Source organism: Apteryx mantelli, chromosome 5 (genome assembly GCF_036417845.1).
Source record: "Apteryx mantelli isolate bAptMan1 chromosome 5, bAptMan1.hap1, whole genome shotgun sequence".
NCBI lineage: Eukaryota > Metazoa > Chordata > Aves > Apterygiformes > Apterygidae > Apteryx > Apteryx mantelli.
This window is the reverse complement of record NC_089982.1, coordinates 2,259,112-2,272,147: the sequence shown is the minus strand read 5'-3', so window position 1 is coordinate 2,272,147 and position 13,036 is coordinate 2,259,112. Positions and strand designations below refer to the sequence as shown.

At 48.0% G+C, this 13,036-nt stretch overlaps 1 protein-coding gene across 4 annotated transcripts in view; it reads right to left on the bottom strand.

Moving 5' to 3' along the window:
* Positions 1 to 13,036, bottom strand: part of ADGRL3 (adhesion G protein-coupled receptor L3) — a 421,071-nt gene that overhangs the window by 173,394 nt on the left and 234,641 nt on the right. For all 4 annotated transcript variants that reach the window (XM_067297303.1, XM_067297300.1, XM_067297302.1 and 1 more), the window contains one exon: positions 8,538 to 8,647. In XM_067297303.1, coding sequence (XP_067153404.1) covers positions 8,538 to 8,647 — 110 coding nt within the window. The remainder of the gene's footprint in view (positions 1 to 8,537; positions 8,648 to 13,036) is intronic.

The following is a 13,036-nucleotide window of genomic DNA, read 5'->3' as shown; positions in this document are numbered from 1 at the left end:
AGCACCTGACAGAGCACCCATCAATGTTATCATGATATACGTTGGTCTTAAGGTCCAAACCGGCTCCTTCCAGTCTTACCTTCCAGTAACACGAAGCTGAAAGACATTTGTGCCATGTCAGTTCTGCCGAACTTGCCGTCACTAAGGCCCCCAGGAAATCCTGATCGATACTCGCGCTGCAAATCCAAATTTCACCCTTGCCCAAACAGGTGCAGCTCCCACCACGCCGAGCAAGAGCGGGATCCTCTTACACCGGAATTGATGGTTGCTCACAGCTTTCCATCGTGCAATATTTCATGGTCTCCATTTTCGGGTTATTAAAATAGGATGCTATCCAACAACGGGAGGGGAAGAAGGGGTCAGGGAGTTGCTTCTCTTCTCATAAGTGGCAGCTCAAGCTGCTGAGCAACATGTGTTTCTCATTTGAAACGTATCACTCATTCTTAAAAACAGTAATTCCGACCATCTGTCGCAATGCAGCCATTCATAATTGATAAGATTTGGGCAGAATTCGACTGTGAAAGCCCATTTTAACATGAGTATCGACATGCGTACGAGGAAGTGTTGCAAAGCAATTTGTTGGAGCTTTCCCTTCCATACATTGCAGCCAACGATGGCCAACTGCTGCACATGCCGCTTGGGAAGCCGCATTTATGGAGTCGCTGCAAACCGAGCTCTCCCTCGTTATCATCTTCCTCCCGCAAGCCTAGTTTAATACTTGGGCACCGTTTCCCTCCAACGGTTAATAAATGCTTCTTGCTAGATGTTTGTAGGAGTGTGCAGAGTGGTCAACTCTGGGTCAAACTGCTCAAACGCAGGAATTGACAAAAAAAAGCATACTTTTTTTTCCTAGCATAAAGTAAAAAAACGGATGGTTGTCTTGTGTATTCTACAACTGGCCTGACACTTCGATAGTCATTTACTTTTGTCTCTGGGAGGAGAAGGGAGGACAGAGTAGTCCCCTTCAGGAAAAAAAAATACGTTTTCTCCGCACTGGAAACATCTCTCCCCACTATCATCACCGCGCCACAAATTTCCCAACGCACAAATCTAAAGTCGCAGACTCACCCTCTTTAATAATCAAGCCCGCACTGATTTTAATACTGCCTGATTTCACCCTGCGCATGCAAAGTCTCTCCTAGTCAACGGGAAAAGTCCTAGGTGTTTCCATGGGCTCTTGGCAAAAGCATGTGCTCAAAGACAACTACACCTTTATTAAGACTTAAAAAAAACAAAAAAAAAACCCAAAACAGGCTTAAGACACTAATTTAACTTAAACATGACAATTACGGAATGAACCAGCATGTATTTTTAATGGATTCTACGTGAAACACTGACTTTTCGTTTTGAAAGCACCAGCAACAGCACGTAGCTTCGTCACTCCGTGGTAACTGCTAACAACGTCCCCCCACCCACCAGAGTCACCTGGAACATATTTAATTATTGACTGCATTTAAAACGTACATGGCACACGCTCACTCTTGCGAGCAAGTCTTTACATGGACAAAGGCCGATTTGTTCGTTCCTCCAAAATCCAGCCTCGGTACATTAATTTACCCTCAATTCTGGTTTACGTTATTTGTGTATGGCGTATATAAGACGTAGACGTGCCCGCTGCCGTTCATCGAGCATCTGAGCTAGCTGCGAGCACAGCAGTGGTCTCCTTGGGAAAAGCCCGAGCGCAAGCAGGGGTACGACTGAGGCTCACGCAAATACTCGCATGGTAAATCTATTCTCGCATTACAGCTCACGCCGCAGCGTCTTGCTTGCTAATCGGGACCAAAGCGAGCTCAGGGGTGCCTATACATCCATCCTATACATCCCCCCTCAGTGCACCAGCTCCTACTCCGGTCAGAGGAGCCGTTATTTTGTGGATCTGAACATCCCGGGACTTCTGCAGCTTGCACGAGCGCCCGTGCGTGTATCTGCTGCAAGAGCTTAAGCTGAAGAACGTGCAATTATTAACTTTTAAAGCAAAAGGACAAAGGCCCGACTTTGCCCCTACCACGGTAAAAGGAAAGGACTCGGCGGGGTTATGCGGGGACGAGCTAGCCCTCGCCTTTGCTGAACTAGTCCCTGCTCTCCAGACGATGGTGGCACTATCGGAGACCGCTCAGCGTGCCCAACCGGAGCGTTAAGGAGGCGCTGCTGAACAGTAGCTTCATGGAAACAGCACAAGAAACCAGGTAGATGTCACCTGCAAGGTAAATTAAAACGACGCGTCTCCGAGGACCATTGATGAAATCTGAGATCTGGAAAGGAATTTACATTTATAGTGGCCGGGATAAATACTCCAGGTAAATCCTTTTAGGTGGGCCTGTGAAGCGGAACAGAGAAATTAAAGATAAACGAGATTAAAGGCATTTTTTTTCTTTTAAGTTACCCATGGACGGAAAAATACTTTGGAGGGGGAGATTAGTTTGGACCCTCAGCAAGACAGACACCTGGGAAATCCAGTAGAACAAATCTTTCCTAATCTGAGCTGATTCGCAAATAAAAAATAATAATGGAAAAAAAAACAAGCAAGGCCAGACGCAGGTGAGGAAGGCTGTTGCTCCGGCGCGCCGGGAAGCGCTGGCTCCGCGAAGCGCCGGCTCCGCGACCAGCGGCACGCGATGCCGTTCGAGGCATCGAACCTTTCTGGATAACCCGGCAAACGGCGTGCCGCGTGGCTTGGTTATTTCCCGAGGTTTGGGGAAGGAAAAGCTGTAGAGAGACAAGCCGACCTTTTTGCAAAAAAGGTGCCCTGGGGATGGTCTCCGTGGACCCCCCAGCTGAGCTTCTCCTGGAAACAGGCACCGGAGCGAACCGAAATCCAAACGCTGCACGGTCTCCTTCTGCCTCCTTCGCCAGGGCTTAAGGCACTTACGGCCACGGCGGTTTTATGCAGGCCTATATTGTTATTAAAAGCTGCCTGGAAATGTTGTTAGCTAGGAAAGTGGAGGAAATGAGTAAAAAAAAGTAATACATTCAGACCCATTTGGCTCCCTTCCTGGGAGCCCTTTTAATATAAAGAAACTCAACAAAGTTGTATTTTTAGCTCTGGAAAGATGCGTTTCAGTATTTTGCGCACTAAAGGGATTTGACTTAATACACTCGCGCTTCCCCCTCCCTCGCGCGCAAGAAGAAATGAACTTCAATCCTAAACTTAACCACTGGATATAGATACTCTGTTCTCCCCATTGGCCAGAATAAAAACCAATAAATGTATTTCATTTCTTTTGTGGATTTATAATAGCACCTGGCAAGGATGGTCTTAATCTCCTTACGCTGCTCGCACCAATGAAAGAAACCCTCGCAACAGTTATTGAGAGAGAGATGAAAGGATAATAGGAATAAAATCTGGAAATATAAATATTATCTCCAGGAAGATCCGTTATAAAAACGTATGAAATCCATATCAGCGTCTCCCGAGAGTGCTTGGCATAATAGCGCAATTTAGACAATAGGTTATTAAAGATGGAAAGAAATACACTCCTCTTACCGACAGCATCGTTCAGAGACAACAGCGAGCGCGGGGCTCCGCTTGGGCAGTAAATTGGTGGCAAATATCTAGCGGCAGACCCGTCAGAAACGCAGGAATTAGCAGGGGAAAAACACTGGTTGATACAAAACGACGTAAAGCCACTGGTTTCTTCCCTTTTGTCGGCACCTTTGTTACCCAAGCGCAAATATATTTCCAAAATTAGAGAGCTGCCCCCTTAGTCGCATGGGCAATTATCAGCAACGTAGGCAGGGGATATTACAGATTATTTATATATTGAGGAATCCGCTAAAATTTCATTATTCTCTGTGCCCGGCACGGTTACAATTTCCATTACTAGCCGAGATGAGATCAGTTATTTACTATGCCAGAAACGGGTGTGACAAAGATGAATTTCTAGGAAAAACCTAATCACTTAAAAAAAGCCCCAGGTTACTAGCAACCTGACCCAAAGTTTGCTGATGCTGAAAGAAAGTTTCCCAGTGCTTTAATGACCTTTGATTGAGACCCAAAGGCCGAAGGCGTTCAGACAACAGATTTAAAGGGGATTTTAAGCACAATTTGATTCAAAGTCAACGCAAGAGCACGCACCCCCTCACTAAAAAGCAGCTGCGGTGGGACAAGACTGGAGAGGAATAAACAGCGTGCACGTAAGTCGCATTCGGAATTAAGTTATTCCCTTATATTCATAATCTTCATAAAACGAGAGAAGTTACGCTACTCATCACAGTTTTCCACTTTCAGCTGCTGTAAAGGAAACCAATTATAGAGCCCTTAAGGAGAAATGACAGGGCTCTAAATCAAGAAAAAACATGGGACAGGAGCAATACATAAAAGACAAAGTGTTTGGCTTGTTTCAAGTCTGGCCGTCTGCAAGGCAAACTTTGTGGCGATGAGCTGACGGTAAGGATAGAAATGTTTCTCTCACACACGTTCAACGTTTCCAGGGTCTCTTCAGGCTCCTCAGCGTTTCCCAAATGAATGAAAAAACAAGTTTTGGATTTTCCTCAACAAGTAAGTAAATAAAAAGGTGCTTTCCTTGCCATAATGCTTCACGGCCAGATGGCGAATGCTTAATTTGGGCTGTGTGGAGCCCGATGAGTGGTGCCATTCGAGCACCCGTCAGCAGAAGATACCATCAGGTCAGCTCAGCTTGTAGCTCATGGCCTAACACCTTAGCTCAGCCTTCGGCTCCAAAAGCAACATGGGTAATGTCGCAAAAATGCATTTCTCCATGGACCAAAAAATGGAAAGTCTGGATGCCATGAAGGTCTTAAGGGTGGAGGACAGCCTCCTCTTTGCTGGTGGTCAAATTAACAACCAACCCTAGCTCCAGCAACGTTTTCCTTTTCACTATGCTCGAGTGCTAGACCTTGAACTATGAGGCATGGAGATGTCCAGCTCAAACGTCAGACCGAACCGGACGGCTTAACTCCCTTCTGCCGTTAATGAGGAGCTGAGTTTTAACAGTGCGATGGTCACAGAAGTCACTCCAAAAATATCCAGATGAATCAATTCACATTTACGCACCGCAATGACTCTCCCGTAACAACCTGTGCAGCTGGTGAGCTACAAACCTATTTTTCTAAGCGGCGTTAGTACACGTCCATCAAATTATGACCCTTCTGTCTTTCACAGCAAATGTGCAACGAAACACCCTACCATCAGCCGACAGCTTCATGGGTGCCCAAGCTACAACAGAGTTCACACTTTTTCCCCCTGAAGCCTCTCAGATTTAATACAATTAAGAGCAGCAGCAGCCTTACGGTGACTTTTCCAAGCGAGAAAGCACACGTGACTCGGAGATACATGAGAGCACGACCTGTTGCACACAAACACCTGAAGTCACCTTGTTCCTTTAAATTAAACCAACCCCAGCTCAGATTTAAGAAGGAACAATGTCCTTATATGGTTCACTGATTTCACGGAGCATCCCGCAAAATTACTCTTCTTTCTTCCTCATCTCGGGCTACCTCCCAGTTTTCTAAAAAATTTATCTTCCCCGGTTGCATTTATTTTTCCGCCTATTCGTGAAAACCAGGCGTCCACCTCTGCGGAGATCTCGGCCTCCAGGTTTGCAAAGCTCGGGAATAGCAGGTTATTTTAATTAAGGGCGCTTTCCTAGGGGCTATTGTGCGTGTGCGCTCGCCCCACAAAAAACATGGCGAAAGGAGGCCGATAGGGTAAGTAACCGTCTTTTGTTTCTGCCTTTGCGGACAAAGGACCAAGGAGCAGAGCGGGGAAGCCCGGTGAATACAAAAAAGGGGTTTTGGCCGCGCTACGCCCGTGAAATCGTACGCCTCCGAAGAAAGGCAATTTGTCAGCAGGATACAAAGAAAGATGCTTTGCTCGGAAATCATCCTAACGAGTAGTCAGGATTTCTTTTTTTTTTTCCTCCTTATCGTTCCTAGCCCATGCGCACAAATCATTTATTTAACTAAATAAAACAAAGGCTGCCCGGCTTCGGGCGGGGAGGGTGGTGGGAATTTATTCATTACTGACCCAAGTGCCAATAGCGGTGTTTAACCCCTTGAGATAGCCTGTTATTTTCTCCGGTGGTTCTCTGGGGAAAAGAAAAAAAAAGAAAAACAAAAAGAAAAACACAAAACCACGGAGAGAAAGAAAGTGGAGAAGCCACAAGCCCGTTTGTTTAACAAATCCGGCGTTGCTCCTGGTGGGCAAACACCGATAGGGAAGGTGGTGGCAAGACAACGCATGCGGAGAAAGCCTAAAGGCCACATGAAGGTCTTAGGGCCGCCCAGAAATAATTAAAAACCATATTCGGGGGAAAAGTGGTCTCATTAGCTTGATTTTGGGTGGCAATTTTCTCGCAGCTTTCTCCCTCCCTCTTTCCCTTCCCACCAGCAATCTTGGAGCAATGAAAATACCAGTTTGCCTTCTAGTGCTTGCATTCTCTTAAAAATGTCATTATTCAATTATCCGTCTATTCGCCGGCCCTAAGGTCCAGCGGAGCAGATATTGCGAGCCTTCATTTAATGTTTTTAAATGCACTCCAGTCCACTCGCGATACAATAAAACTTTATTGAATTCTGCTCCCACACCACACTTGCCGTCCCTCACTTTTATTGATATGTGAGCCCATCCGCTCTTCTCTCCGCAATAAAAGGAATATTTCTAGCAAAGAAATGACCTTTCCTTCCACCAATACAACAACTGGGAAAGGAGCTTTTGGCTTCCATGTTAAAAAAGAAAAGAAAAGAAAAAAGGGCTTAGAACAGAAAAGACCATCAATGCTCCAGCACTGCTTTCCTTCCCCTTGTTAGCATTAAAAATGCATGAACACTTCTCCACGCGCCAAAGAAACTTGGTCCCTTCGTACCATTCATTAGCCTGTTTACCCAGACGAAGGGAAAGGAAGGATGATTAATCCTTCCTCGGAAGCCACGCTCATTTTTTCCCCTTGCAGGAAAGGGTCCTTGGAACAGATCTCACCAATATTAAAAGCCGGTGGAAGACTTATCGCCTGGACGCAGCAGGCGACTTATCACAGCGCGATACGACGGAGAAGGGACACGCCGGGAAACGGCAGCAGATCAGAGGGCCTTGAGCGAAGTTGAGTTCCTCATACCTACGCGCAGCACCACGTAGCCTAAAACGCAGCGTTGCGTTTGGCCCCGTGTTTCGTGAGCGACGCGAGCTTGCCAAAAAACAAAGCGAGGCGACGAGAGCCCCTTTCACAACGTGCTCACCCCGCGCTTCCAGCTGATTCACGGGCAAACTCACGAGCAAAGAGCCATCAAAGCCGCCAACCTCATGGCGAAGGCAGCGCCTGGCTGTTGCTGTTGTTTCCCCCCAACACGGAGATCATTAAAACGCACTCAGTCCCCAGCAACCTCTTGCAAGACTTATTTTATCGGGCCCGTTAACACCTCAGGGCGCCACGTTCACGTATTACCTTCCTACGAGCGCACCGCTATTCCTCTTTGCTTCGTACGCAACCGAGCTCGCGGAGGGCTACGCGGGAATGACGCAGCCTCAGGAGGCAACAGCGTAGCCTGGGCAAAGGGCAAATCACAAGGAACTATAACCTGCTCTAAGTAGAAAACTATCCTCCCTCACCTTCCCCCCCACTTTTTTTTTTGTTTGTTTTTCCAAAATGAAAGGCCTCATTTATAGCGGAATACCTCTAAACTAGTAATTTTGTACGCTGAGCAGCAGAGACCCTTGGTAGAAAGAGGCCCCTGATCCCATCCCTTGGGTGGTGGCCTCCAACCACGTCTCCACCAAAAACCCCTCGTGGCCTTCCAGGGCTGGCGGCCACCTTCGCACGCGAGGGATGGGCAATATCCGAGGGGATGAAGGAAGAGCGGGGCCACTCTCAGTATTTCTTTTTGAGGTATGCCGTTTTTGACAGCAGGACAGTAGCCAATTTGGTGTCTCCAAAAGGCAAATCCTGAGCTACGCTTAACTTTTTGCAGATCTGACATCTCCTTTTCGACGCATATTGCTGTAATCCCCGATGACTGTTTTTCTGCCTTTAAAAATTGAGGCTAAATGGCCCGTATATAATTTGCCTTCCTAACTTGGGAAGCTCACAATTTAGAAACTTCTATCACCAAACATTGAATTTCCCAAAACATTAGCTTTCTATCTCCTTGGCGATACAATACTGGATTTAAGGCACTTACCAAATGTCACCCATTAAAAGAACATCGGTCAGCCTAAAGCACGCTGCTACATGATTATGAACAGAAAACTCTGGAAAGAGAAGTTATAAGCTAGTAATAATGCTTCGTTCTTAGGGTCTGCTTTCACCAATGGGGCTTTCCAAGCGTTTTCCAAAATGTGAGATGTCACCGTTAACGTTGCACGGTAAGGAAAATGTGGGGCGCTAGTAGTGTATGCTTAAAAGCCTTGCACAGAAGGCAGTTTTCCCTATCTTTTGGGCTCGGTGTCATGCGATGCACGCGGTGCGGCACCGAGCGGTTGCCGGCCCGCAGGCAGCAAAAAGGCAAGCTCGAGGCCGGCCCCGGCTCCCCGACCGAGCAGATCCCTACCGAAGAAACGAATGCAAACACATCAGCATACGTACTGTAAGGGACGCATTCGTACTGCACTTCCAGGTACTTGTACGTCCCAGGGCAAGGGTCTGGAAAGACGTCAGGGCCCGCGACAACGGCGCACTGCGTCCGGTTACTGCATCTGCAAAGCAAAGGAGAAGAGAGTGAGAAAGCAGCCCGGGCAGCGGGGCGGGACGGCAGGTCGGCTATCGCCTCCAGCGCGGTCCTCCGGCTTTCGAAACCCAAACTCCGTCGCGCCGCGCTCCGCTAGCCTTAAACCCCAGCGTCCAAACCAAAGGGAAATGCAAAGACAACAGACGTGGCAAAAATAACCGTGGCGTATTTTATAGCAGGTGTAACGAGTAGTTTTTGCAAACTATTTATAGAGCTTTCCTGTGAAAACCAGGCATCGTGAATAATGCTCTTTAATGCAAAGCAAAGACTAGAAACAGCAACACTTGAGAGGAAAAAAAAACAACAACCCACTTCACCAAATAAACTGTGCAGAAAACAAACCAGTATGTTTTCACGCACAGCCAACGCACTCGCCTTGGTTATAAACGGCTAAGCTTCATTCAATCCTTCTGCTCCAGAATGGACGCCTCTCCTGAGACCACGTACTGGGGGGTGTAAGAGGGAAATTTGGGGGATCCCAAAGAGAAAATTCTTGCACTTGTCAAAAAAAAAAAAAAATATATATATATATAGAAGTGCGTGAGAGAGAAAATCATTAGGCTTCGACGTCCCTCCTTTCGCGTGCCAGGAGGAGACCTCCTAGGCGTTGGTCCTCTCTGAGACGCTGCTTCCGCCGACGCACCGCGGGACCCCGGACCCTGCCACGGCAGCCCGAGCGCGGCTCCTCTCGCTCCGGAGTGGAGCCGCGGCGTGTTTACCTGCGGCTAGGGTTTGTCAACCTTAATGAGGCTTTTATTTGAGCCCATAAATTAAAAGTGATTCATTAGCGACTGCCTTAAGCTCCGTAATTTCTTTAATTTCACGGGAAGATTAATAAGAGCCGATACGCTCGCTCGTCAGGCTGTTTGGGGGGAGAGCCGATAATCCAGGGGGCCGGGCCGCGCTCACGTTTTCTTGCTGGAAGGTGACAGTTATCACGGCGAGCGACCACTTTTATCAGGCAGAGAAGAACAAATTTAGTAACCCAAAGGGATAACTTTGTTGTCCTCAGCCTTGCCGCTATGAGACGGGCGGCTTGGCCGGGATGTCACAGGTACCTGGGATGGTGCGAGCAGGCGGCCTTCAAGGAGAAGCTCTGAACGTCACCCAAAACTCCACTTCCGACCCAAAATCCTTCGCCGGGCTCAACGGGCCTCTCCAAAAGCCGAACTGATAGTCTCCCCGGCTGCAGGGACAGCCCGGGCCACACGGCGCGGAATAAAAGCCGTCGAGCAAAGAGACAGTTGGAAAAAAATCATGTGCTGGGCTCCAAAACGCATTTGCGCAAGAAGAGGCCCAAGTCTGGTCGTGCTTATAACCGTGGGACTGACAGAAACATCAACTCTGCTTGCAACTCCCCACTCGGATTAAAATAAGTAAATAAGTAAAAGAAAACAACCCTTCGCTTCCTTTCAGCACATTTCCATTCCTTCTCCCCGGCATCATTTTTATGCTTTTTAAGTGACAAGGTCATCTTACGATAGCGAGGGAGAAGCACTTTAAGACATAAACAGCTGCTTATTCCCATTTTGACATCTTTGATTTTTTCCAGCGCTGACATTGCTTGATATATTTACCAAAAGAGAAAGAAAGGAGGAGGAAAAAAAAAGAAAAAACAGTTTGGCAGGTGATGTTTATTTTAGGCCCTTCCAGAAACTTTAACAGCGCCGACACGTCGACAGCACAGGGCTAGACACGTCTGGGGTGCTACGCTTGCAGGAAAAAAGAAGAAAGAAAACAAAAAAGCGGGAGGTCGATCCCAAAGCAAAGCCTTCGCAGGGCTGCTCCGCCGCGGGAGGCGAGCTGGGAGAAGGGGCACCTCAAATCCGCGCGCGGCACTCCCGCGCCGGCATCTCCCGAGGCCGACCCTCCCCGGGGGCAACTGGGCGTCAGTTTTTCAAATGGGCAAAGGAGCGTTATTTGCACTAGCACTTGAAAACGGTAAAGAGGAGAGTTAACGCTGGTGCCGGAGCACCATTAGCACTGCCCACCAAAAAAACAAGGTTTTCTTTTCGCCTCTCAGCCGAAACACCTATTTTACACAGATTTCATTTTTCTGCAAAGACAAGGCACACGACTAGGCACGCTAATACAGCCAAGACATCAACATCCAAGCCCGTTTCTCAGGGTCTATTATATTTTCTAATGGTTTTACAGTAAGAGACAGACTTAATTCATTACCCTTCATGGCAACGCTGCAAGACATCCTTTCCCTTCTCCAAAACACAAAAATCTCCTCTCCGGGTGACTGCTTTAAGGAAGAGGCTGTCAGAGCGAATAAGCCAGCTAGGACTATGCTCTTCCCCGTCAATACGTGGTATTTCCAAATCAACCCTTTGGGAAGGACCCAGAAGGGGGAAAAAAATATATATATATATTTTGATACCCTGGAGAAAGCGAAGAGGAAACAAAGAGAAATTGCACTCCTAATAGGAGCCGAAGCCGAGTTACAGCACGCTGGCTTGCAAATCACGGGGAAAAGAAAAATGAATAAATGAGAGGGAAGGGAGGCCGCAGCGGGCGAAGCGGGCAGAGCACAGCCGCGAGAAAAGCCTTCGGTTCACCCCCTTCGCTTCTGGCAAGGTGCCGCGCAAAAGCTGACCGACACCCTGCCCACCTTCAGCTTCCGGAAACCAAGGATGCCTCCGCAGAGGCTCTTCTGCCCCAGCCCTGACCCATTTCGCCCCTCGGATTATTATTTTACGTTAAGGAAATGGAAGACGAGGGAAACGAACCACCAAAGCCACGCCGAAACCTGAGCAACGCGACAGCCAAGAAATCCTGCTGAGCCCAACCGTGTCCAAGCCATAAAGGCCACCAAGGGGATTACCAGGCCACATGGAGAACCTGGAAATTGCTCAAATACGTGTTTTGCACGGGAAAAAAGGAAAAAAAAAAGTAATTATGCTGTTTCAACTCATCGATGAGACCCTTAAAATTTAACAAGAAACATTTAATAGTAAATTTACAACATTTAATAAATTTAAGGGCAATTTGGGGACATGCCTGCACATGACACATCTATTCGGCTCCAGGGACTCCACAGCTTGGTCAGGCCGAGGTCAAGGCAGGAGCCACCGGTGGGGACAGCTTGGCTCGCTGTCACCCTCAGGAGGACAGTGCAGCTGAGCAACGAGAGCTTTTCCCTCCGTGCTTCGTCACCGTGCGCGTACCCTTAGTCTCCTCCACTTCAGAGCTTCCTTGAATTTCTTCCTGCCCCATCTCTCTGTGATGGGACTTCATATCTTACCGCCAGCTTCGTGCGGTCGTTTCCCCCTACATCTTTCTCCCGCTGTTGTTGGCTTTCCCCTTCCACAGCAACCCCCTCTCTCCTCCCCTGCCCAAGACACGCTCTCGCACCACCAGGTATATCCGGACGAGAGGTTTGGGTCAGCACGGAAAACAGACCCAGGTGGAGCACTTCCGAAGCCGTCCCGGTGCCATTCAAGCTGCAACGAGCTAAGGACACAAGCAAGGACGAGCCTGTAAGGTCGGCTAACATCGCTGGGTGGATGCCAATCCACAGAGCTGAAAACAAAACCAGGCAAGCCTTAAGGCGGTAAAGCTCATTTTTTAAAGAATCACATCTCCCCTTCTGCAGGTACTTTCTACTTATGTAATTACCAAAAACATCGGCAGTAACCTAATAAAAATCCACTTTACGGAAGAGCAACAGGATATGATGGCGGGAAGACACCTAAAACAAACCAACCGATAAAAGGCGCTCTGGTTTAGGCAGCGTTAACGCAAGTTAAAATAACTGCAAACAGAAAACAATCTGGCTTTTAATTTGGGTTAGGAGGTCAAATAAAAGGCCAGCGGAGGTCTGGGCTGAACTGCAGCTAGCTCTCCGCATTACTTTGTCTTCATTGCCATTTTAACTCGAGTCAACCCAAGTCAAAGCTCATTCTTTCTTCTTCTTTAGCACAGCCATAAGGAGCTGAGATAGCCGGAATAAGCGTCAAAGGATTATTTTCTCTACAAAACTTCAGTGGGTTCAGACCCTGAGTCTACCACTGCTTACAGGTACTTGCAAAAGGCACTATAACTACCTGATCCATCCTGTACTGACCCTGCTGTCGGATGAAGTGCCCTTTAACGAGGAACGGCTGTATCCGCAGGGAATATTTCACACCTGACTAGGTCTGCGGCTGAGCGCTGGCAGTCCCCAGGACGGGCTTTTTCCCTGCATTTCCAGCGCTGGGGCATGCTCTGGCCTCAGGTCTCGATCGCACCGTTCTCGCTGCCATTTACTGTCACACTGCGGCAGATCCCCAACCAAGTCCCACCCTTCCCATCAGTGATCAATTCCTGCAAAAGGGAAAACAGATTGAAGAACAGTGGCTCTCAATGGGCT